Genomic DNA, 27,013 nt, shown 5'->3' with positions numbered 1-27,013 from the left:
TCACTTTCAAGGATCTCATTAACCAAGTCTTGTTCCAATAATTCCACAATAATTTTAGGCCTACTCATTACCCCCAAATGGTGTGAACATGTGTGTACACAGCACACACACATACCCCACACGTATACACACACTGCAGTGCATTAACTGCTCTCTTTCAGTCTCAGAGTTGCTGTGGTTGTTTTTTTCCCCAGCACTGAGACTTTCAGAAAGGCAACTTTCTCATCACCAACTTGACAATGTATACTAAAGTCTCAAAATTTCTCCCGCAGAAGTCTGTCCTAAAGAAATAATATAAAATGCAGGCGAAAACAAAGATTTATGTATCTAGTTATTCGTTACAACATTTTTAAAATAATGGAAAACTGTACAATGATCTGAATCTCCAAAAATAGATGAATGAATATAGTTAAGTAAATTACAGAACAGCAATATAATACACTATTATGCAAACATTAAAATTATATTTGCAAAACATTTTGAGTAACATAGAAAAATGCTTACTCAAATGTTATATGAAAATAAGAAACAAAATCACTGATACAAGAGGATCTCAATTATGGGAAAATGGATAGGTAAAACAGGGACAGGTAAATGTACCCTGAAGCAACAATATTTCTGAACAGGATTATAGATAGATGGTGACGATTACTTTAGAGTACACTTCATTATTCAAGTTTTGGAAAATTATTTTTATTAGTGAAATTATTGCCTAAAAGTTTAAATATGCAAAAATGAGGGGGGGGAGTAGTAGCTTAGGAAACTCACTCTTTCTTCCCTGTTGGCCAGAGGTAATTTTTTATAACATCTCAATTCTCAAATAACATCTCAATTCTCAAATCTTAGAGAAATCGGGCAGATAAGTTTAAAGAGAATGACACTGTTAAGTTATCAAAGTAAATCAGAATTAGGTGCAATTTCAAATTCTTCACAGTCTGCCTTGTTACTCCCCCCTTCTCCTAGCCCCACAGTGAGTACATGTTGAGGAATTAAATGGAATAATCTTACGAAATCAGGCCACCTTCTTTATCCTCTGCCAGACGCTCTAGGAATACTGAAGTCTGACCTTAGTCTGAGTTCAGGAAGGCCGTGAAGCAAACCTTGTCCCTGATGGCCCCCTTACCAGTCCCAACACGTAAGCCAGTCACCACATCTTAACCTCAGTGGTATAGAATCCACGTTCCTACATCTGAAAGCCAGTCAGAGATGCAGGGGTGAGGGGTGTGGGGAGGAAGTTTCTGGTTTCCTTCAAAGCAAGGGGCTTGGAGTTTACACACCTGCCTTCCTCATTCCTGACCCATTAAACAGATTGATCAGATAACCGGAGGGTCTACGAGGGTAAGACAAATAAACACAATCAAACACATAGGTGGATTCATAAATTTAAAAAAAAAAAAGAGGAAAAAAAACAATACAAATGTTCTAACCATATCAAAACTGATCCTCCCCAGCTACAACTTCCACTACACTAAATCACCCTTTCTAAAGCACAGCTCTTATCTACAGTTGCTGTTCATTCGCCTGTACTCTTTCCTCTTTACAGGAAAGGTTCCAGACTGCTCAATCAGGCACCCAAATCTCCCCCAGTATGGCATTCACTTCCTGTCCAGCCTCCTCCTCAGCTTCTTTCCCTGCCTGGCATCTACACTTAACTCCCAGTCTCCTGAACAATCTCCAAACCTGTCCTGGTCATTTTCTCTGCACTAGATTTTAATCTGTTTCTTTATCCAGCATGCCCATCCCCTCACATCACCTATCAAAGTCCTTCTCTCCTCCAAAACTCACCTTATACACTGCTCTTTCCATTAAGCTTCCTCTGATCTCCCAAAGCTAGAAATAGTATCTTCCTTTCTCAGGCCTCTATTTTAAACTTCTATTCTATTTACTACTTACAATAAATAATAATATGGATGGCTTGTATTTTCTATCTCTACCTTGCTCTGTCTCTCTCAATTGAAGATTCCTAAAAGGGAAAATCTCTTCTACATCTTTGCAGGGTCCATCATGGAGCTTAGCACAGAAATTACATATAGTAAGTCTCATTAAATTAACTGATCCAATGCCTGGTCACAGAAGGAACAAATTTCCTGGACTCAGAGCCCTTACTGGGGAACTTCACTCTGTCCCATGATGTATTTATCCCATGATGTAGAAAGGGCACAGAGCAGAGCACTGAGTCCACAAAAAGCATTCAAAAGCAAATACCCTGGTCAAGGTCACAGGGTACAAGATCAACAGACAAACCACAAATTCACTTCTATTTATATTCACTAATACACATGTAGAAACTGAAATTAAAAACACAATACCTTTTACAATCACTCCAAAGAAAATGAAATACTTACATACTTAAACAAAGCATATGCAGGTAAAAATTTTTAAATGCTGAGGCTTCACAATCACAGAATTAAATTAACAAAGAGGTGTACCATGTTCATGTACTAAAAGACTCAACATACAAAAGATGTCATAAATATGAAAACAGAAATCTCACTGGCAAAGTAAACATACAGAATAATTCAAAACTATAATGGTGGTATATGAATCACTTTTAACCCTAGTATAAGAGTTAAAAGACAAAAGTTGTTGTCAGCTTAAAGTAGGCTGTAAAAAGTTTTATAAAAGTTTGATAAAAAGTTTTATGCAAACATCAAAGTAAGGACAATGAAAAAAACCTTTAATAAACACAAAAATAAAATAATCAAAGGATAATTTGATTCTACAAAGTACAAATAATCCTCAAATAAGAAAGGAAGACAGAAAGAGAACAGGAAGAACTATAAAACAGAAAAAAATAACAAAATGGCAATAATAAGACCCTACTTATCAATGATTACTTTAATGTTTTAAACTTACTGTCAAAAGCTAAAGAGTAGCTGAATATATTAAAAAAAAAAAAAAAAAAGATCTAACTATATGCTGTCCAGGAGAGACCAACCTTATATTTAAGAACACACCCAGGTGGGACTCCTGTGTGGCTCAGTCAGTTGGACAGCTGACTTCAGCTCAGGTCATGATCCTGCGATCCTAGGATCCTGGAATTAAGCCCCGCATTGGGCACCTTGCTCAGCAGGGAGACTGCATCTCCCTATGCCTGCTTCTCCCTCTGCTTCTGCTTTCTCTCTCTCTTTCTCTGACAAATAAATAAACAAACTTTAAAAGATATTTTTTTTTAAAGGATACAAACAGGCTGAATGTAGAGGATGAAAAATTATATTGCATGCAAATGGTAGCCAAAATAGAGTATCAGGGTGGCTATGTATACACCAGCCCAAACTGTCACAAGAAAAAAAAGAATGTCATTACATAATTTTAACTGGGCTAATTCAGTAGGAAGATACAGACATTATATAGACGCAACATTGGAGCACTTAAATATATAAAGCAAATATTGACAGATCTTAAGGAATAGGCAGCAATACAATAATATTAAGAATCTTCAATCTCCCACTTTCAATAGTTGATAGGTCATCCAGACATAAAATCCATAAGGAAACAGACCTGAACAATACTACAGACCAAATAAACCTAATGGACATATAAAAAACATTCTACCCAAAAGCACCATACAGAACATTCTCCAGAACAAATCACAGGCTAGGTCACAAAACAAGTCTTAACAAGCTTAAGAAGATTAAATCATTCCAATTATCTTTTCTGACCACAATGGAATAAAATTAGCAATCAATAACAAAAGGAAAACTAAAAATTCACAAATGGATCAACGCGTTTTTGTTTTGTTTTGTTTTGTTTTGTTTTGTTTTGTTTTAAAGGAAATTGGGAAATATCTTGAGATGGGGCACCTGGGTGACTCAGTCAGTTAAGCATCCAGTTCTTGATGTGGGCTCAGGCCATGATCTCAGGTGGTGAGACTGAGCCCTGCATCAGGCTCCACACTGGCTGTGGAGCCTGCTTGGGATTCTCTCTCCCCCTCCCGTTCTGACCCCCGCCTCTGCTCCTACATGAGCTCTCTCTCTCTTAAAAGAAAAAAAAGAAAGAAAGAGACAGAGAGAGAGAAAGAGAGAGACAGTATCTTGAGAAAAGCAAAAACAGAACACAGCAAAACTTATGGAATGAAGCAAATGCAGCACTAAAGGAGAAGTTTATAGCAGAAAGTGCCTACATAAAAAAAATCTCAAACTAGCTAACATTATACCTCAAGGAACTAGGAAAAAAAAAATAATAAACTAAGCCTACGGTTGGCAGAAGCAAAAAAATAATAAAGTTTAGAGGAGAAATCATTGAAATACAGAAAAATAATTGAATAATTGGTAAAACTAAGAGCTGATTTTTTAGAAAACATGAAAAATATCTTCAGTTAGATTACAAAATTAAGAAAGCTCAAGTAAATAATATCTAAAATGGGAGAGGAAACATGACAACTGATGCCACAGAAATAAAAAAGATTGTAAGAGACAACTATGAAAATGACATGCCAATAAATTGGAAGAAACAGAAAGAATGGATAAATTCCTAAAACATATGACTTATCAAGACTGAACCCCCTAAAAATAGAAAACTTGAACAGACCAATCGCAAATAGATTGAATCAATAATCAAAAAACTCCCAACAAAGAAAAAAACCAGACCCAGATGGCTTCACAGGTGAACTCTACCAAACATTTAAAGACGAATCAATACCAATCAATACCAAAACAGAGAAGAGGAAGAAACACTTTCGAACTCATTTTATGAGGCCAGTATCACTCTGATACCAAACCCAGGCACATATGGCAAAACAGGAAAAAAAAACCCACAGGCTAATATCTCTGATGGACATCAACACAAAAATCTTCAACAACATACGAACAAAAACCTAATTCACAACACATTAAAAGGATCAAGTAACATAACCAAGTGGGACTTAGCCCTGGGATGCAAGGATGGTTCATCATATGCAAATCAATCAGTGTGACAGACCTCAGTAACAGAATAACAGATAAAAATTGCATGATCATCTCAATAGATGCAGAAAAAGCATTTGTTACAACTCAGAATCCTTTCACACACAAAAAAAAATTCTCAACAAATTAAGCATAGAAGGATCCTAGCTCAATACAATAAAGGCCATATATAGCTAATCTTGCACTCAATGGTGAAAAAGCACTCTCACCACTACTATTCTGCATGGCACAGGAAGTCCTATCCAGAACAATTGGGGGGGGGGGGGAGGAATGAAAGGCATTCAGATCCCAGAGGAAAAATCAAAATTATCTGCTTGCAGATGACATGCTGTCATTATGTTATATATAAGAAAACCCTAAAGTCTCAAAAAAAAAAAAAAAACTACTGGAACTAATAAACAAATTCAGTAAAGTTGAAGGATACAAAGTCAATATAAAAAATCAGTTGCATTTCTCTCTTTATTGAGATCTAATGAACATATAAATTTTCTTGGTGTGCAGTTAGAATGGCCAAAATTAACAAGACAGGAAACAACATGTGTTGGAGAGGATGTGGAGAAAGGGGAACCTTCCTACACTGTTGGTGGGAATACAAGTTGGTGCAGCCTCTTTGGAGAACAGTGTGGAGGTTCCTCAAGAAATTAAACATAGAGCTTTCCTATGACCCTGCAACTGCACTACTGGGTATTTACCCCAAAGATACAAATGTAGTGAAAAGAAGGGCCATCTGTACCCCAATGTTTATAGCAGCAATGGCCACGGTCGCCAAACTGTGGAAAGAACCAAGATGCCCTTCAACGGACGAATGGATAAGGAAAATGTGGTCCATATACACTATGGAGTATTATGCCTCCATCAGAAAGGATGAATACCCGCCTTTTGTAGCAACATAGATGGGACTGGAAGAGATTATGCTGAGTGAAATAAGTCAAGCAGAGAGAGTCAATTATTTGTGGAGCATAGCAAATAGCATGGAGGACAAGGGGAGATGGAGAGAAGGGAGTTGAGGGAAATTGGAAGGGAAGGTCAATCATGAGAGACTATGGACTCTGAAAAACAATCTGAGGGTCGGGGGGTGGGAGGTTGGGGGAACCAGGTGGCGGGTATTATAGAGGGCACGGATTGCATGGAGCACTGGGTGTGGTGCAAAAACAATGCATACTGTTATGCTGAAGAAAATAAATAAATTTAAAAAAATTTTTCTTGGTGTGCAACAGAATGATTTGATATTGTATATACTGTGAAATGACCACAACAGTAAGTCTAGTGAATATCAATCATCACTGCACATAGTTACCGACTATTTTTCTTTTGATGACAACTTTTAAAGTTGCTACAGTCTTAGCAACTTTCAAACATGCAATAGAGCATTAACTATAGTCACCATACTATACATTATATCCTCAGCTCTTATTAATTTTATAACTGCAAGATTGTACCTTTTGAACACCTTCACCCATTTTGTCCACCCTCCCCCACACCTCCTACGTCTGGCAACCACTAATTTGTTCTCTGTCTCTGTGAGTTTGGCTTCTTTGTTTGAGGTTTCCTACAGTATTTCTCTTTCTCTGTAGTATTTCACTTTGCAGAATGCCCTCAAGGTTCATCCATACACTAATAATGAACTATCCACAAAGGAAATTAACAGAACAATCTCACTTACAGTAATATTAAAAAGAACAAAATATTTAGGAATAAACTTAAGCAAAGAGGTAAAAGACATATACACTGAAAATTATAAAACATTGATGAAAGAAACGAAAGCAAATACCAATAAATGGAAAAGCAGCCATGCTGAGATTGGAAAAATTGACACTGTCAAAATGTCATACTACTCAAAATACTACTACATTTATCTATAGCTTCAATGTAATCTCTATCAAAGTTCCAATGGAATTTTATACAGAAATTGAAAAAAAAATCCTAAAATTTATGTGAAACCACAAAGACCCCAAGCAGCCAAATCAACTGTAAGCAAAAAGGAAAAAGGTAGGGGCATCACACTTCTTAATTTCAAAATACATTATAAAGCTACAGTATTCAAAACAATATGGTATTGGCATATGGTACAGACACATAGAGACCATACACAGTCAATTTATTTTCAACAAAGATGCCAAAAATACAGGATTAAGAAAGGATAGAGTTTTTAATAAACAGTTTAGAGGAAACTTGATATCTACATGCAGAAGAATGAAACTAGACCCTTATCTTATACCCTACACAAAAATCAACTCAAAATGGATTGAAGACTTAACCTAAGACTTAATACCATAAAACTGCTGGAAGAAAAAAAAATGGGCAACAAGTGTCTTGACGTTGGCTTTGGCAATGATTTATTGTGTATGGTACCAAAAGCACAGGCAACAAGAGCAAAGATAGGCAAGTGGGATTACATCAAACTCAGAAGCTTCTGCACAGCAATGGTAACCATCAACAAAATGAAAAGGCAACCTATGGAATGGGAGAAAATACTTGTAAGTCATGTAACATCATAATAAGGGGTTAATATTCAAAATATATTAAGAAGCCCTACAACCCAATAGCAAAAGAAAGAAAAAAAGAAGAATAAAGGAAAAGAAAGAAGAAACAAAGAAGAAAACATGCAGAATGGTCAACAAATATATGAAAAGTTACTTAAAATCACTAATTACCAGGAAAATGCAAGTCACAGTGATAATGAGGTATTACTTCATATCTATTAGGATGAAGATTAAGAAAAAAAAAAAAACAAGAGACAGTAAATACTGGTGAGTATGTGTTGGAAAGTACTGTTGGTGGGAATGTAAACTGGTACAACCACTATGGAAACCAGCATGGTCCTTTTACTACTATATAATCCAACAATGCCACTTCTGGGGACACATCCACAGGAATGTAAATCAGAATCTGAAAGAGATATCTTTACTCCCATGTTCATTGAATCTCTATTCACAACAGCCAAGACATGGGAGCAACATAAATGTTCACTGACAGAAGAATTAATAAAGAAAATGGTATATATGTACAATGGAATATTATCAAGTCTTTAAAAACAGGAAATCCTTCCATTTGCAACAACATAAATGACACTGCAGGGCATTATGCTAAGTGAAATAAACCAGACACAGAAGGACAAATACATGATGCCACTTAAACAAGGAATCTAAAAGAGTCACACATTTAGTAACAGAATGGAATGGTGGTTGTCAGGGCCTGGGGGGGAAGAGAAAATGGTTAGGTATAAATCAAACGGTACAAAGTTCTAAGTTATACAAGATAATTGTGTCCCAGAGATCTGTTGAACAGCACAAAGCTATAGTTAACAATATTGCACTGCAGATTTAAAAATGTGCTAAGACGTAGATCTTATGTTGAGTTCTTATCACAAAAAATAATAATAATGAATAAAGAGGGCAACAGGAAGCTTAGAGGTGAGGGATAAGTTTATGACATAGACTGTGGTGACAGTTTCGTTTATTTCCAAACTCACCAAGTTGTATATATTAAATGTGTACAGCTTCCTGTATTTCAATAATATCTGTAAAGCATTTTTTAAACGGGCCAAAGACATAAACAGACATTTCACCAAAGACAATATACAGATTGCACAACTAAGCACATAAAACGATGTTCAACATCATTACCTACCAAGGATGCAACTTCAAACCACAATGAGATATTACTGCCTCCCTCCTAATGTGGCTAAAATTGAAAATAGTGAAAACATCCCTGCTGGCAACACTATAAAAAACTGGAGCACTCATACATTGCTGGTAGGAATATAAGAGGGTACTGCCACTCTGAAAAAGTTTGTCAGTTTCTTCTAAAACTAAACACACAACCACAATGTGACACAGAAATCACACTCTTATGCATTTATCCCAGAGGGATGAAAACATGATTACACAAAAACCTGTACTCAGATGTTCATAACAGCACTATTTGCAATAACCTAAAATGGAGAACAACCCAAATGTCCTTCAAGAGGTAAAAGGCTAAACCACATACATACATACATAAACACACACACACACACACACACACACACACACACACGGAATATTACTCAGCAATAAATAGAAACAAATAGCAATCTGAGTGAGTATCCAGGGAAGTATACTAAGTGAAAACAGTAACCCTGGAAAGTTACATATTGTATGACTTAATTTCTTCAGTATTTGAAATGAAACATTTTATAAATGGAGGACAGATTAGTGGTTGCCAAGGTTTAGTAACAAAGGGTCTGGGGAAAGTGAAGTGGCTGTGATTATAAAAGGGGAATAGGAGAGATTCTTGTGATAGAAGTGTTCAGTATCTTCACTGCAGTGGTGGATAGACAAACCTACACACACACACTCACACACAAATGAGGACAATAAATCCAAAGGAAACTTAGAAGGTTGGTGAATTGTAACAGTATCAGTAACTATTGTGATATTATATTATAATTTGATAAAATATCCCCATTAGTGAGACCAGGTATGGAGTACACAAGTTCTCCCTGTATTATTATTTCTTTAAGGTGCATGTGAATCTTCAATTGGTCTCAGTAAAAATTTTAATTTAAAATGTGTGTGACAAAAAATAAATGTATGTGACTGCATTGGTGCACTCATTCCAAATAATATTCTATAATCAACAACCATCCTTCATAAAAGGAACATGTGAGAATTTTCAGATGATTAAGAGCATTTTATGTGCCTCCCTGAGTGCAATTGTGGGGAGGGGTAGTTCCAAATATTAAGAATTTTAGACAACATACCTAATCAATCACATGCCATCATTTATAAAGTCTTTGGGGACTACAATACATTGTCTAAAGTTCCAGAGAACAGACACAGAAATGTGGTATCAAAAACTGAGACAGTACTAACTACACCCTAATATCTGGGGAGACAGTATGGCCAAATGAGACTAGCATTGACTTTAGTTTTACAGCCGTGAGGTCAAACTTCATCTCCATTACCTGTTGATTGTAAAAACCTCACACTCATCTCTACCAAAATAGGATACAATCCTTGCAAGGCTGCTACAAGAGATATCTTTATACATAACCTCCTAGCACATTCCCTGACATGTTATAAATGAGTCTTTTAAATCAGTAGTAAAAATGAAGGCATGCTCTTTAAAATTTAGTGTATTTTATTAAGTCTTCTTTACATTAGAATTCATCAGAAAATATGTGATACCCTTGAAGGCTATTCCCTAGCTTTTTTCTGGTGGTCCCAGTCTCCTTATGCATAGAAGTGAACAAGAAAGATAGCCTAGGCCAGGAAATTCTCACCCCCAAACATAGTTAAAGTTTCGACTGCTTGACTCAAGTGGTCCTTTCAATCCTCTCTCAGGACTTATATCACAGGGAAGGTTGTTGTCGTGTGATGGCGGCTCACTGGAGCACAGAGCTGTGACATACAGCTGCCGTGGTCCCTGGACACGTAGAGAATCGAGCCATGACATACCATGGTCCCTCAAGATGCCTAAGATTTTGTCCTTCCTGAGTCTTTTTGTTATCTCTTCCACCAAATGCTGAGTGATCCCAGTATCCTCCCAACAAATCCTACTACTTGACTACATTACTGATTACTTCTGTGGCTTGCAACCAAAAATTGTGAATAGAAATCCTTCCAAAGTCACCTGGAAACCATTTCCCATTTGTTGTACCTTCCACCCCCAGGAAACCTGGATTCCCAACCACCAACTCACCCTAGTAGGGTTCACCTCAAGCACAATTCCATGGACAGCAGCACCTTGTAACCAACCTCTTGTGGCACCACTCTCTAAAATCAATGTTAATTGCCAATTAAACAAGCTTGATGCTGACAGAATGTGAGCTAATTAGTAAGTGCCAGAGCTCATTCTAATTATTAACCTTTATGGCTGTCATTTATAAAGACAAGAGTGCAACTATGGATTTTCGCATGAATGACTGCGCTTCTCATTCTGAACCAGCCATAAAGACTACAGGTAACAGCGAAAAGTGCTATGCTGAGAACAAATTCCCCCAAAGAAGTTGTCGTGCACCTTTCAGAAGCGAAGACGGCCATGACATCTCTTAAGTTGGTAGTTACATCAGAATCAAGTGGGCAGCACCTTCAAACTATAAGCAACTAGAACTTGACCCCAGAAACTGGCTCAAGAGGTTTGGAATAAAGCCCAGGAAACTGGCTTTTCTTATATTTCCCAGGTGATTCTCATGATCCACCAGAATTGAAAATCACTTAGACAAATATCCAAGAAACCCATTCCTATTCCCCAGGGCAGTCACTTGGCTATAGATCTCTTATGAAATATGAATGGTGGCTGAGCTAGAAAGGCCAGGAAAGAGTGATTACTAATGTAACAGCAGGAGCAAGGGGCTTCTGAGAATGGAGAGACCTAGATTTGGGTCCCAGATCTGAAATCACTGAGCACCAACCCATTCAGGACCTTAGTTCATCCATTCATAAAATGAAATGTTCAATAAGCAGGCCTCGCATTCCTCCCAGAAAGAGGAGACGTGCCAGGCATGCATGTGAGCAGTGACTACAACTATAATAACAGTTTAAGAGATAAGTACCACTGAAAGGGGGAGCTTTTAAAAGATAAACACTATGTATTGCATTTTAAGACTTGACTTTAGCTTTAACTTGGGCACAAAGCATTTAGAAGCAACAGCAAGATGTGAAATGCTTCCTTTGTAAGTTCAGCAATTCCTGAAAAGAAACCTCACAACATGCAAAAGAAAAGCAGAGGCCTTTTTACCAGTTTACTGCTTCCCAAATAATATCTAGGGCAGTGGTCTTTGGGGAAGTTGCCAAAAGCCTCCTAAAGACATTTACAGTGTACGTCCAACAAAGTAACTGACTACCAAATGATGAGAAAGTAACTATGAAGCTTTATGAAGCTTGACTAGCTTATCTTTATAGGTGTTTATATATATATAAGCAGGAATGGGGTATGTAAAAATCCACTCTCCTGTAAACTTGGATATAGGCTCTGTGTGAATTGAAAATTTTCTCTTTTTTTCCCCCTTTTTGGCCTCAAACCAAACTCCAAGGACCCACCTATCATAGTTTTACACACATGGACATATGGCAGGGAAATAAATTAAGGCTTACCTTAGAGAGTAGGGAAATGCATCCATTTATAAACGTTATTTTAGAAGGGACTGTCTGATCCTGTTTACTTATTAACTTCATTAGAAGGCTAATGAATCTACTGCTGAAAAAATGAGAGGGAGCCCAGGCTGGGGCAAGGGATGGGCAGAATTTCACACCCCTTCTCCAAATGGTGAGGTTATTTATGATTGTGATAAAGTGGCACCGCATTTGGATGAAAGCGAAAATGATATAAAATAACAATCAACAGACACAATCCATAGAAAAGTGTTACATTCTCTCAGCCACTGGACAAAAATCAAGATTTATACATGTCTGGGTCCTGCCTCGTGGAAGAAAAAAAGACTAGGCCATAAAAAGAACCCCTCTTTCCCATAATAAATAGGAAAACAATAAATTTGTAATCCAGACCCCCTTCTCCTGTGTTCTCATTTCTCTATTCTCTAACACAGGAAGATGTTTGAGGGCTCACTATTTAGGGCAAACCCCTTTCTCATCCTGTTTTTTGAAACAAAGATTTTCATAAATTTAACAATGCTCCCACTGCTTAATGAATTTAAATGAAGTAGTTTGGGGAGGTGTTCTAGCTAACAGCCGCCAAATGGCCGCTGTCCATGGGGAAGCAGCACGGTCGCGGAGCCCTGTCTGTGTTGTTGACGCTGCCCAGTTTGGGAAGGGAGCTGGTTGTGCTCAGGGCCGAAGCGGTTATGCACATCATAAATCCCAGTGTAGTGTAATTCTTGTCTGATTTCCCAGGCTGGAAGAATCAGTGGACCTGGGAGTTAAAAGAGGCATGAGAGATCACTTTATCTCACACCTCTATTTATGAGGAAACAAAGGGATGGCAAGAGTAATCCAATTTAGTGGTAACGGAGATCTGCCCAGAGCCTCAGCTTTCTCTGAACTCACTGGCCCCTGTTCCTACCTGATGACAAGAAGCCACTAAGGAGTATTGGGAATTCTACATCTTGAGTAATCCCCAGCCTTACTTAACCAGAATCTCACATAGGGCCCAGGAATCTAGACTTTTAACACATTCCACAAGTAATTCTGAGGATGTGCCAAGTCTGAGGCATACACTCGATCTCACCTTCATTGATTACCTGGGAGGTAACCAAACTTTTCAATGGATTTAGATTCCCTTATAGCTGCATTACAGAAGAAAGTGACCAATAATGGATGAGTTAACTCAACACTATGTTAGGGGAACTTAAATCAGATGGTGTTTTGTGTCCTGTACCCCAAAACCATCATTATCAGCACCTCGTGTAGAAAAACCAAGAAAGGTGTTAACCTTCCCCTTTTGCCAAGCACAGATGAGTATCTAAAGAAGATTCCAAAGTATTCTCTCAGAAGAAGTGTATCATTGTCCAGGTGCACCTGGGTGGCTCAGGGGGTTAACTATCTGTCTTTGGCTCAGGTCATGATCTCAGGGTCCCAGTGTTAAGCCCTGCGTTGGGCTCCCTGCTCATCAAGAAGCCTGCTTCTTCCTCTGCCCCTCTCTTCTCTCTTAAATAAATATATATTTTTTTTAAAGAAGTGTATCATGTCCAGGCATTATACCCTTAGGATTCCAGAGGTCCTCTGTATGCCACCTTCCTAAAGATGCCAGCACCACACTCATGTAAAACCTGGTAGAAGCTGCTGGGCTAGGAAGATGTGGACCTATGAACAAACAGTAACGGTTCTATTAAGTAATAACTAGATTGCAGGCACTTTGCTTTCCATATTCCATCTTACTAACTTCCCACAAAGCTCCCTTATTTTCATCCTATTATAGAGGTGAGTAAATGAGGCTTAGAAAATTAAAACATTGCTCAAAGTGGTGCAGCTAATAAGCATTAGAACTAGGATTCACATCGAGGCAACTGGAATCCAGGACCCACTCCTGTAACCACTACCCATATTCAATCCCACCTATTAGCAGGTGTTTCCAAGAAACATGGGAACCACTAGTATATGAAATAGTCTCTCCTCTTGGGAGTTTTACACACTAGCAGGGAAATAAGACATTTTATCCTAAACATCAAAACAAACAAACAAACAAAATAGATGTCCATTGATTACTTCTCTAATTCCTTCCTAGAATTATTTAAAGCCTTTATAGAATGAGGCAGGTGATAATAATAAAAAACATAGAAGATAGAAGTATTGCTGTAGCAAGGCCACTCATTGCCAAGTGCACTGTATTTTGTATATACATGTTATTCTTGCATATGCCCAACGTTGTTTCCTAGTACATTAATCTTACCTCTCAACCAAATGAAACATTCCTTGAGGATAACAAGCATGACATAATTATCCTGCATCCCCCAGCAATGAGCACACGCTGCTTATATAACTGATGCTCAATTAATATCTGTCCAATTGAATGCTCTGTGACCCATTCAGGAGCTTTCACTAGATTTATTACTACCAAAAGCAAATAGGAGGAGGCCCCTGTTCTAGAGAGAGGATTTCACAGCCTGTATCATCAGCCCAGCCTTCAGGACTTCGCATATGAAGAACCTAGCAAATAGGACGGAAAGTTTTTAATTAACAGCCTAACCAAAAAAAAATGTCATTCCAATCTGCAGTTTTGTTTCCATTAATTCACTCAGATTCAGCAGGAATTCCACTAAGGAATTGGGGTGAGCAGCTGGAGAGGGAGGGAAACACATAAATAAATCATGAGTGTCATTAGAATTTGTAAACTAATAACTTCTGGGAAGTCTTAGCAATTATTATCAGGGTTTTCTTGGCAAACAAAAAATTAATAAATCCAAAGGTCTCCATTTTCTATTAAAAAAAAAAAAAACAGCATCCCCCAGAAAGGTCACTGATGGAACAATTAGGGGAGGAAAGAGTAAATGGCCCAGTCAACAGCTTGCAGACCAGATGAATTCCCCAGTGGCAGGAGGATGAGACAACTCAATACAGGAAAAGCGACGGGCCGAGGCAGACTGATGCTGAGACACGATCTGGAGACACAGTGCTTCAGTTCCCCATCTCTAAGCCCTTCTTTAATGCAGACCAAGGGCTCCGCATTGTAGATCTAGAAACAAGAAAGGCACCCTGCTCTTGAGAGGCTCCCAGGCTGGAGCATCAGTGACGCTAGATGTGAGCAGAGGAGGGATCCCCCGTTCAGGGAGGTGGGGCAGGGAAGCACCCGGGAGGATGTGCGTAGGAAGTGGTAAGCTCTGGAATCACCTTAACCAGGAACCCCTTCGTCGGCTCTGTGGGCCCCAGGAGAAATGGCTGAGAAGCCCAGTTGTTCCTTTTCCTCTTTCTTTACTATTTTTTTTTTTTTAATTTAAAGATTTTATTAATTTGAGGGGGAGGAGTTAAGGAAGAGGGAGGAGCAGACTCTGCACTGAGCACGGAGACCAACATGGGGCTCGATCTCATGACCATGAGATCATGACCTGAGCCAAAATTAACAGTTGGTTGCTCAATCCACTGAGCTACCCAGGCGCCCCAGGCTGATTGCTTTTCTAAGAGCACAGTGTGTCTCCCACTGTTGTCAGAGAGAAGCTCAACTACCAAGTGACATGGTGGTGACCAACTTTCCCTGCATGTTTTCCATGGATAGTCACTGTACACCAGGCGTTTTCTAGGCAACTTCTGCATTTTATTTCATGCAAAACATCATTCCCACACAGTGAGGTGCGAGCCAGGATCCTCATCGTACACTAAGGGCACAGAGGCACAGAGAGGTGAAGATATGTATTCGGGGTCACACAGTGGCTAAGAGGAGGATTGTGGACTTGAACCGAGGCCATCAGTCCCAGCCACATTTGTAATCACTCTGATGAGGAGGAGACCAACCCACTGATGCTGGGACCCCTGCCTTTAACTCATCTCTCCACCTTAGGTCAGGCTTCTAAAAAATCTAACAGTGCTAGGTGCCACCACCCCTCCTCACTAATGGGCAGCCTCCAGACTGGACATATTATGGGCTGAAAATGCCTTGATTGTGAAGCCCTGGGTTTAAAAAAAAAAAAAAAAAGTCAGTCCTCTACCTCACTAGTCTAGAAGCTTGAACCCTAGAAGGAAAATGTCCATTGACTAAGGGAAATCAACAGATAGTTGCGCTAATAACCAACTTTCACAGCCATCCTTGTGGCACAGAAAACAGTTTGACCCCCTTCAGTGTAACAGCACTGAGGAGTTTCAGAAAGAATGTCACAAGGGCACAAGGTACTGCCCCCCAATTGAATGCATTTAACAGTCTTTTGTCTATTTAGAAGTGGATGGCCTCTGAATTATTAATCCAGTGAGGCGAATAATTCTATCTCACTGTAACCTGGCAGGGAATGCCATCCTGTCATGACAGCTACTGCTCCAGGCTCCTCCGCTGTACAGAAAATTGAAGGATCCCCAAATTCAATTTCAACTTGGTTAAGCATGTTGGGCCAAATCATGAAACTGAAAGGGTGTGTGTTTAATTTAGTTTCTTTTCTCTGCACACTGTATTAGTAAGGGAGATCACAGTGCTCTAGGCTTTAACTACAAAATACACCATCATTATTAGGACAGAAAAAGAGGATGGGAGACACAGATCTTTAGGGGATGAGTGGGAAGACAATGAAAGGTTTGAAAAACTCCGTGAGGTCCCAGCACACTGGAGGCCCCAGCACAATTCCCCCAAAGTTTAGAAGTAGCCTCTGTTCTCGCTGCAGCCCTACCCAAGGATTGTTAAGCATGGTTTTATCAGATCTACAGACCCCTGTAAACACAGCACAATGATGCATTTGTATTTAACATCTATCCGGAGGGAAAGCCTACCTTATCCACCAGGTTTCCAAATCCCAAATCACACCGCATGAATCATATGTAAATTACACTCTGCATTACCCACTTTGGTTTGGCCCCTTCCTGTGAACATGAGACCCCAACCCTCCCTCCCTGGTCCAAGACTAGAGGCTCTGTCACCTGCTTGGCTCCCTTCTCCCCTGCAGCCCAACCTTACCTGGCCATTTCCCTCTGTTAGAGACATTTTTCCTCTTCTCATTTGCCAAATCATATCCCACTGGTCAAGCCAACACCTGGCTCAGGTATCTTCTCTACAAAAGAACATCCTTAGGTTGCTACAAATTGATGTTTCAATTGTCTCCAATCAACATAAGGAACAAGAATCCAAATCACTCTTCATCCCTCCCTAGTCCCCTGGGGATCTCTGCTAACTTATCCATAAAACAGAATACATCTCCTCGGTGCCCTACAATTTCCACCACACGAACCCTGACATCAGTGGATCCTCATAAACAAAGACAATAATGGAACGAACACCATACAAACACAGTATCATTAGCCATTACAATTAAGTGAATTTTCTACATGTGAGTCACTGTCTTAAGGGTTTGTACATTTATTATTTCACTTAATCCTTGCAATCCATCCATTAATTCATTCACTGAGCAAACATTGAAGATCTCCTGTGTGCCAGATACTGTTCTAGGTGCTAAGAGTACAGTCCTGAATTAAAATGCACAAAAATTCTCCCTCTAAACCTTAGATGTTACTGGGTGCAGGCAGAAAATAAATCAATCCATAAGTAAAATATTTAGCATGCCAGATGGTAGTAAGTACTAAGGAGGAAAATGCAAGCTGAATGATGGAATGTGAAGTCCTAGGAAAGGCCTTCCTGACTAGGTGAACAGAGAGGGGAAGAAGAGAGGGGCTGGGCAGCCCTGCCGAAAGAAGTGGGAAGAGCCAAGGGAAAGAGCCATGGGAGGGAGAAGGGGGCCTGAGTCAGCTACAGCAAAGACAAAATGGTTGGGGCAAATGTAGCTTCTGTACCATCTCCAACTTATATTCAGGGTAAGAGAAATGGGTTAAATGGAGACCACCAGCAAAAAATACATTCGACATCCTCATCCCCAGAGCCTGAAATGGACCTTGTGTGAAAGAAGGCTCTGTGCAGGTATAATTAAGGATCTCAAGATGAGATCATCCCAGATGATCCTGGAGGTCTAAATGTCACGGCAAGTGTCCCCAAAAGGAACAGGAGAGGAGCATTCATGGGTGCAGAGGAGAGGGCCGTGGGGGCTTACAGAGGCAGAGAGGGAGTCCCGCAAGCCACAGGGACTGTCGGCAGCCCCTGGCGTTGAAAGAGGCAAGGGTGTTTTCTCTGGAGCCTCCCAATGGAGTGTGGCCCTAAAAACCCCTTGATTTCAGACTTCTGGTTTCCAGACCTGGGAGAGAACACATTTCTGCTGCTTTGTGCCCCCAGTCCAGGGTTCTTTGCAACAGAAGCCCCAGAAAACCAATACAGAGAGGTTAAGCAAGGTTCCTACAGTTATAGAGCTCTTGGAGTGGCGAGGTATGACCTGAATCCTGGCAAGGAGACAATCAGGGTGCCCTGGGGGCCACTCGGCAATCTGCAGTCTCCGCTGTACACCAGGGAATATACTGGCTTGTCTGACCAAGGGCCACACTTCCTTACATAAGGGCCTCAATGCCTAAAGGCCTTGGATCCCTGGCTTCACCTGGCCCACCCCTAGAACTAGCCAAACACAGGCTGCCAGGTAGAGCTCTTGCCCACTGTATGAACAGGATTTTCTGGATTCTTTTTTTATTACTTGCCCCCAGAAGCAAGCATGGGAGTTGGGCTTAAGGTATCAGCATAGCATCACTGTCACTGGACCTGAGGGGAAAGTTTCTTAGGCTCTCACTCGCTGAGAGTCCCGTGTGACTGGAAATAGGCGTGCTCTCACCTATTAGACAACCCCCCGCTACTTATATCTCTGCCAATTTTCATTGAGCAGCCAAATTGGGTTTTGGACGTCCTGTGCAAACGGAGGCAGGCCTGAGTCGATGTGAGCAATTAACCCCTAAATATTTAATAGATGTTCTGACTGCTCCCCTCCCTGAGAAACAGACTCTGGCTAGTCCTCTGCAAACAAACAGGTCAGACAGAGAAGCAGCGAAGCACAGAGATACTCACGCCCCAACCCACTCTGGTTCCAAGACCACAGGAAACCCTCAGGACAGGACTCTGGGATGATGATGCCACCAGGTGAATGGCCTTTGGGGACAGCGTCCTCCCCAGGGCTTACCAACGATGAAGCAAACAGGACGGACATACACAGCCTTTCCAGAGTGTGAAGAGCCGACTCATGGCGACTGATGCCATTGGCTGTTGCCCTGTGTGACTGCTGGCTGTGAGGACATGTGCATATGCGTGTGTGCGGGTGCGTGTGCACAGTACAGAAGGGCGAGTGTGCCGATACTTCCCACCCAGAGCAATGCCTCATGTCATGGCTTCATTCAAGCTCTCTCTGATCAAACCCCCCACGTCCTCCTCCCTGTCCCCTGTGACCAGCATGCCACCGGAGCCGACTTAACCAGTAGGTGCAATGGGCATGCAGCTTAATATTAGTTTCAGGGGCAGACTTTGGTGGTTCATCAGTTGCATACAACACCCACTGCTCCTTACATCACGTACCCTCATTACTACTGCCTGTCACCCAGCCATGCATCCCCCCCTCACCTCCCCTCCAGCAACCCTCAGTTGTTTCTGAGAGTTAAGAGTCTCTTATGGTTTGCCTCCCTCTCTGTCTTTATCTTATTTTATTTTTCCTCCCATTCCCCTACGTTCATCTGTTTTGCTTCTTAAATTCCATATGAGTGAAATCATATGGTATTTGTCTTTCTCTGACTGACATATTTCACTTAGCATAATATCCTCTAGTTCTATCCACATCATTGTAAATGGCAAGATTCTGATGAACTTTTAGGTTGAAAAAAGTTTTCATATACTATATTAGTACATTTATCTTTATACCAATGCTGTTGTAAAATATACATTTTTCCCTATATTAAAACATATGTATTACCAATATACATTTTTTTAATTTTTTATTTTTTATAAACATATAACCAATATACATTTTAATATATATGAAATTAAATGTATAGTAAACATTCATTAAATACATAAACTTGGTGAATATTTACTAAATATTTATTAAGTATGTACATTAAATTTACTAACATATATATATATATATATATATATATATATATTTCCCCCCCAAAGGAGCCCACAAGGGCCACCCGTGTGGACCTGATCCGCACATGTGTCTATTCCCACAAGCACAGGTAAGCACCACAGCATCTCACAGATGCAAAGGACTAGAAACGGTCCTTGGGCCAAGACTCACACCCAAGGCAAGAATCCTCCCTCCAGCAGGTTCTCCTTGTTCTGGGCAGGCTCGTCTGATCTCTCCAATGAGACGTGCATTCGTCAAGCAGAACAAGGCACAGCAGGAATGCAAAAGCAATGGCGATGCCCAGAAGAAGGTGTGACAGGCCCCAAAAGAGAAAAGCAGAGCGCTAGGGGAGTTCGCCGGTGGGGCCATCCATTCCACCCTGGGCATTAAAGAGGCCTTCCAGGAGGAGGGCTGTTTTCTGTCTCTTCCAAAACATGCTTCCCAACCGTGTGGCTGGCATTCTTCAAGTGAGTGGGGCCAGAGTAGCTTGTTAAGAACCTGTAATCCACTTACCTCCACAGCGAGCTCTCAGTCACGCTCCCCAGATTGAAGTCATACAGCTTCGTCAGGATGAGTATCACCTGCGATGGGCATGGGGAGGAGAGCAGAGGAGAGGAACAAAAGGGGAGAAAAAAGGAAGCTTCCTTTAGTTTGTGTAACAATATACAGTGCATCTCAAACCACCCAGAGGAGGGCTTAGTGCTTATCCTTTGAGTGGAGAGGTATTATAGGATCAAGCAAGGAAAAACAATTATTAATTTAACGCATCCCTGTAACTGGTAGCATTTATTTTAATCCTGATGATGCTTTGCATTTGAAATAAAACATGCCAACAGGAATTAACTGGGTATCGACAGTTGTCTCTCTGCATCTGTCTTCCTTCAAGGCAAGGACTGGCCGGCTGGCTCTGATCACTCCTAGGGCCCTTCAGGGATCTGAGGCTGGGCTCGCTTTTGATCTGAAGATGACTCTGACTTACAGACTTGGACCTAAAAGGGTAAGAAGGAACTGGGCCTAACTCTACCCATCTACAGAGAGGTTCAAAGAGATTCTGTGTTTCTATCACTAAGGCCTCAACAGCCACAGAAACGTGAACGGCAGGCAGGCCCAGTCCCCAACATCCTCTGATGTCATCTGCCATCTACCATTAGCCATCTGTCCTCGTCGTGGAATAAACAGGTCACTGGACTGCTCCAGGACCACTTTCCTGACTCAGTTGAAATGAAGAAACCCAGAAGGAAGCTGTACATGAAAGAGAGTGGGACTATCTGTAATAGTCTTAGCAGCTTCCTGAAATGGTCTCGGTCTGGTCCTATGCCTTTAAATTTCTCCAGCGGGGGACCCGGATACCAGATGTTTCCCTGCCTGCCCCTTATGTGCCTGGGCAGTGGCTCAGGCATGACTCAGAATCTACAAGGATTTCAAGCGCGTGCACCTGAATCGATTTTAATCAAAACGCAGGTGCCTAATATACAGCGCCTGCCTGCACACGTGATAATCCAGTTACACATAATTGTGTTTATCTAAATTTAATGCACAACTCATTTCACTTTTCTCAGCTCCTTCCCATTCCACAATTTAACTTCCTCCAGTTCATTTGCACAGCAGCCATTAGACTCTTTCCAAGATAATGAATTTCTGCTACCAAGATGGAACTTTCCCATTCTAGGTATCTATTTAAGATTAAAGAAAAATAATCAGCCATTATATTGAACATTTTTATGGCATTTCACTGACAACAGAACACTCACTTTGAGATTTAGTCTCATCCAACACCCCAGGGGGTCGGTCAGCACCATTTCCATTCCCTTTATGTAAGCTAAGAAGAAATTAGAGGCAAGGATGTGACCCATTATAGGTCAGAGAGAGTCCCTGACAAAGTTGGTTTGGGATGTTCAACTTCTCTGCAGGGCCATGACTGGATGACTCTCCTCCAAGTGCCCTCTTTGATGGAGAGTGATGGGTGGGCAAGAAACAGCCAAGAAAGACATCAATGACATGGCTATTTGTAGGACAGGAAAATCTACCAACTACCTGTCCTTTTAACACAGCACAACGGCAAGGACTGTGTACCCAGTTCAGAGACTTGCTCCCCACAGGCACTCAGTGATCCTTGCCTCTCCCACTCATAGGGAGCTTCTTCATTTACAAAATTCATGGGCATATGAAAGCAAAGGACTTAAGCCCACCCTCCCCAACCACATGCCTAGGAATGCACTGATAATTCCTGTTTTCTGGATTAACATACACACCTACACACACAGCAGACTTCATCTCCCCTTCATTTTACCTTCTTTCGTCTACAAAGGCATTCTCAAAGTCACAAGGTAAAAATGTGGGTTGGCTATGTGCTGGCGAACCCAAATTCTGGACGAACAAACTCCAAACTACTCTTCTAGAAATAGGTCAGAACACCCATCCCAAGCTCTGCAGGAGAAAATCAGGCCATTTCATTTTCTCCCAATATCAAGCCTTCATGGACATCAAACAATCTCCAAAAAGTACAAAGTCCACATAGAGAGAAGAAAGAGGTGTGGGGGGTAAGAGTTCCATTGAACCAATAGAGCTTCTAACAAACAACTGGGTCTGGAAAGCCCTGGAAAGAACTCAGGGCTGTTCTTATTGTATCAGTCTCCTTACTTAAAGTTCAGACCCTCTTCTTCCCTGCCTCCACCTTCCCTGTCCCTCATGTTTCTCGTATATCTAATCTCATGCTGGTGTCTGCTTCTTGGGGGATCCAGACAGACTCATCCTTCCACACCTCTATGGTTGTTACTTCTGCCTTCGTAGTAGACAGTCACAATTCTGCGTCTTGATTCGTGCCCTTTCTTGGTCAGAAATCATTGCTGGTTCCCTCTGCCTAAGGATGAACTCCAGACTCCTGACCTGTTATGTAAGGCACTACACATACACATATTCACATGCACAGATGTACACACATATACACAAACACATACTCCTCCAACCACTTTCCTACAGTCCTCGAGATGCTGTCTTCTGCTTTAATAATCCAAGTTTCTCAAGGGGTTGCAAATAAACCATACCTGTTCTCACAACTCCGCCGCTTTCTTCCATGCTGCATTGTATCATCTATGCCTCAGCCTTTTATTAACCTGCATGTACCTACCTATTGTTCAAGAAACAACCTGAAGCCCACCTTCTCCAGGCAGCCTCCCAAGACCAGCCCAGCCATCAGAATTCTTGCTCTTTTGAAGTCCTATGGCAATTAAAACAGAATGACCTAACTAGGTACTTACTCAAACACTATCCTGATCCTTTCTGGATCACACAGGATCTGCCTTCTCAACTAGATTGAGGCAGGGTTTGGGTGCTGTTCTTGTGTCTCCATAACAGGTAAGCTCAACATGTCAAAGGTTCCTAAAAATAATGATTTTTGAGTCAATGAAGAATAATGGAGTTTTAGTGGTAAATCATAGTCTTCAGACGGGGATAGTATTCATTTAGTCGATTTCCCTCATTGTACAGATGAGGGAAATGATGCTCAGAGAGATGACGGGACACAAGTTAGTCTTAATAAAGTGTGACCTTGACCAAGTAGCCAGAGCACTGTTCTTCCATTCTATAAGTAGAGCTGGAGGTTAACTGTCGCTGGAAAGCCTTTTAAATTCAGACTCACTAGTCCCACTCCAGCAGGTTTGACTTGGTGAGTCCTGGCTAGGGTCCAGATCTCTTCCTGCGGTAACCGGACAATCACACACAGGAAAGGTGCAGGTTTGACTTGGTGAGTCCTGGCTAGGGTCCAGATCTCTTCCTGCGGTAACTGGACAATCACACACAGGAAAGGTTCCATCTCACCATGATTCCTCTCCCAACTCTGTGCTGCGGTGACCCTACCCTTCCACCATGTTGACATCCTCATTTAGAGAAGGATCCCTTCCTTTAAATGGAATTGAACCTTGCAAAGAAAGCACACAGTAAGAGATACAGGAGGAAGATGTCTCAGCAAAAACACCCCTGAATTCCCTAGAGGAAAGGTCCCAAACACTGAGAATTAGGGGATGGAAGCTTTCTTTCCCCAGGAGCCAGCACAGAAGGACAATAATAGAGCTATGAGGAGATGATCGTGTAACTTTTAGCCTTAAGATACTCAGTGCCAAGCAAACAAAACTAAGAATGAAACAACACCTGCCCATCCCTGGCTTCTCTCATCACTGAGGGTCTTCCAAAGGCCTCCAGAGGGGAGGGAATTCGCAGGAAAGAAAACTGAAAGCAGATGCAGTAAACCCACTAAGCCCCAGACTGCTGGGCAAGTACACAGATCAGAAGGGGCAGACATGAGTGTGTGTGCCACAGGTAACACCAGTGGATGGCATGTAGCACAGAAGGGTAGCAGGGCTAATCCAGGACCAGAGAAAAGCCTGACTTGACTTCTCTCCAGCAGATGCCCCCAGAGGAGGCATCAACAGGAACAACAGGAACTTTTCCAACAAAGGAACAACAGGAACTTTTCCAACAAAGGAAAAGCAGTGAGCAAACCTTCACTGAACCCCTACGTGTAATGAACACTATACTAGGTGCTTCTCAATCCTCACAACAAACTTTTGCAAGTGTAACATAATATCACAGTTTTACAGATGAGAAACCTGAGTCCCAGGAGCTAAGCAAGTTGCCTCCCAAGGCACACACTAATAGGAGACAGAGCCAGCATTCCCGCCCATGGGACACAGCACACTTGCCCTGCTCTAATGCAATGCTCCTCCATTCTGCAAATGTTGATGTGAGCTGGTCGTGTGTGAGGCAATGAGCAGTCTTACACAGAGGAGAAAAGCACATCCCTGACCACAAGGAGCTGAGCATTTACTAATGAATTTCACAAATATTTACTGGGCTCCACTTCAGTGAATTAGAAAGGGGCCTGCTAAACTTTGAGACTCAAGGAGAGAGCCAGAGCTCAAGGCCCCAGGGTGAAGGTAACTTGTTTTCTTTGTTCTTGGAGAAGGTAATAGGAAACAGAGATATGGAATGAGAAAAGAACTAGACAAACTTCTGGGAAACCCAGGCTTGTCAAATAAGCTCATTTTTGACCTAACTGGCTACAGTCCTGGGGGCTTTTAGACAGCAGGAGAAATGAAAATAAATAGGAATAATTCATGAGTAAATAGCATCTTTTTTTTTTTATAAGCCATATACCTACAGACACACACATTTAGAGAGTATGGAGAGAAGTCCCTAGATGTGTGTGTGTGTGTGTGTATAAATATAGCTACAAAGGCCTATGTACATAGAATGAGTACTCACACACCACACCCAACCTTAAACTGGCATCTGATCTCTTCTCTGGAATGACACTCCAGTTATTCCTCTCAGGCTTCCATTGCATAGGATCAATGTGACTTTTCTGTATGTCTGAACTTGTCTGTTAGACTGTGGCCTTGCTGAGGTTAGAAATCAGGTCTCCTTCAACTCCACATCCCCAATGCACAGCACATCACCTGACACTTGGCAGGCGCCACACACAGCCCACCGAATGAATTATGGATGCAGGACAATAAAAGAAGAGATGAGATGATAAATGTATTTGAGAGGTACAGATAATGTGCTATAAGAGTTGAAAAGAAGCAATTAAGTCCATAGAATGTGACCAGAAAAGTCTCCACAAAGGAAAGATTACATGAGCCAGAACTCCAAGTATGGTAGGAATTTGGATCTACTAAAATGGAGCTGGTTCCCTTTCTTTAAGTTTTTAATTGAACAGAGATAGATGGGGAAAAAGGAGAGGAGTGCCTTTGGAAAGGAGTAACTGGGGTTACCAGGAGCAGCGTGGAGGTAGAGCAGCATGGGCCCTGGGGCAGGAGCAGTCATGGGTTGAATGCAATGTAATGTATACATGAGCCACTTGGAGACATGCGCAACGCCAGGTTGGGAAAGAAGGCACAGAGGACAATGGGATCATGCAGGAAAGAGAGAGGAAACTCAACCTGAGGTCAACTATGGGTAGATGGAAAGTTTTATAAGAGTGAAGAGGCCGATATCAAGGGAGGAATATATTATACCAAGAGACTTACTATGTGTGTGTATATATAATATATATATATAATAAATAATATATATAAGGGGGCTAGTTAAAATAGGAGGTTTACTATACATAATATATTAAGGGACTATATTATAATAAGGGACTTACATGATAAGGTGACAATAAAGGACATGGCTAGCCTTTTACAAAATCAGCTGGTGCCATCTTCGGTGACCATCCACCTACACTTTTCTTGTCCCCAGGCATCTACTGTCTTCTGCTGCCCCCAGATGCTCAGGCCAGCCCTCAGCTAACGACCTGCTCCTTAGACACATAAAGAGCAGTAACTAATGTCTTTATTTCCCATTTCCCTTTTCTCTTCCATTCATCTATTCCCAACTTATGCCAAGCACAACATAAGATTCTTGGTGATAAAGTGACCAAAAGAGAAATACCTCTGTCCTCATGAAAGGCAGTCATCCTCAACCTGCTGCTTCCAGGATCATTTATTTGAACTCAGGAGTCCAAGTCTCTGGCAGAGCAGGAGAAAGTGGTATGTGGGGGCAAGGGAGCTTTCTACCCTCTTCCCACCAACTTCCTATGAGAGAGGAGGTACCCACACTCAGAACTGCAGACAAAGAAAGAAGTCTCAGCCCCTATTCCACCTCAGAACCCTTCCAAATGTCCCTTCCAAATGTCTAGATTCACTTGCCCTCTGGGTCCAGCCATCAGTCCTCTGGATGGGATTTGCATGGCAGCCTGGAAATAACAGAACATGAGCAACCTGAGGGCTTCCCCCAAACCCAGCCATATGCTACTGCGTGAGCCTGAGCAACTTATGTTTTCGGAATCTGTTCCAATTTCCTTAAATGGGGATAAAGACACCTGTCCCTGCCAACCTCACAGGGTTGTTGATTCAAATCAAGTAAGGAAAGCTGATTTGCTCTATAAGCTGTACTATGGCTATATGAGTTATTAATATGATAATTATTCTTTAGGAGCGAAGAGTTCCAAGTGATTTTTATTTGGTGGGGGCAAAGGGGAAGTTCAGATTCTAGAGTTGCTAAGCTCCTCCAA

General features: G+C 41.3%; 1 protein-coding gene across 2 annotated transcripts in view; it reads right to left on the bottom strand.

The window, feature by feature from the left end:
• Positions 1 to 27,013, bottom strand: part of SORCS3 (sortilin related VPS10 domain containing receptor 3) — a 587,951-nt gene that overhangs the window by 393,414 nt on the left and 167,524 nt on the right. For both annotated transcript variants that reach the window (XM_082722548.1, XM_082722549.1), the window contains exon 2: positions 20,473 to 20,540. In XM_082722548.1, coding sequence (XP_082578674.1) covers positions 20,473 to 20,540 — 68 coding nt within the window. The remainder of the gene's footprint in view (positions 1 to 20,472; positions 20,541 to 27,013) is intronic.

Source organism: Mustela nivalis, assembly GCF_964662115.1.
Source record: "Mustela nivalis genome assembly, chromosome: 2".
Lineage (NCBI taxonomy): Eukaryota > Metazoa > Chordata > Mammalia > Carnivora > Mustelidae > Mustela > Mustela nivalis.
This window is presented reverse-complemented; position numbering and strand designations above follow the sequence as displayed.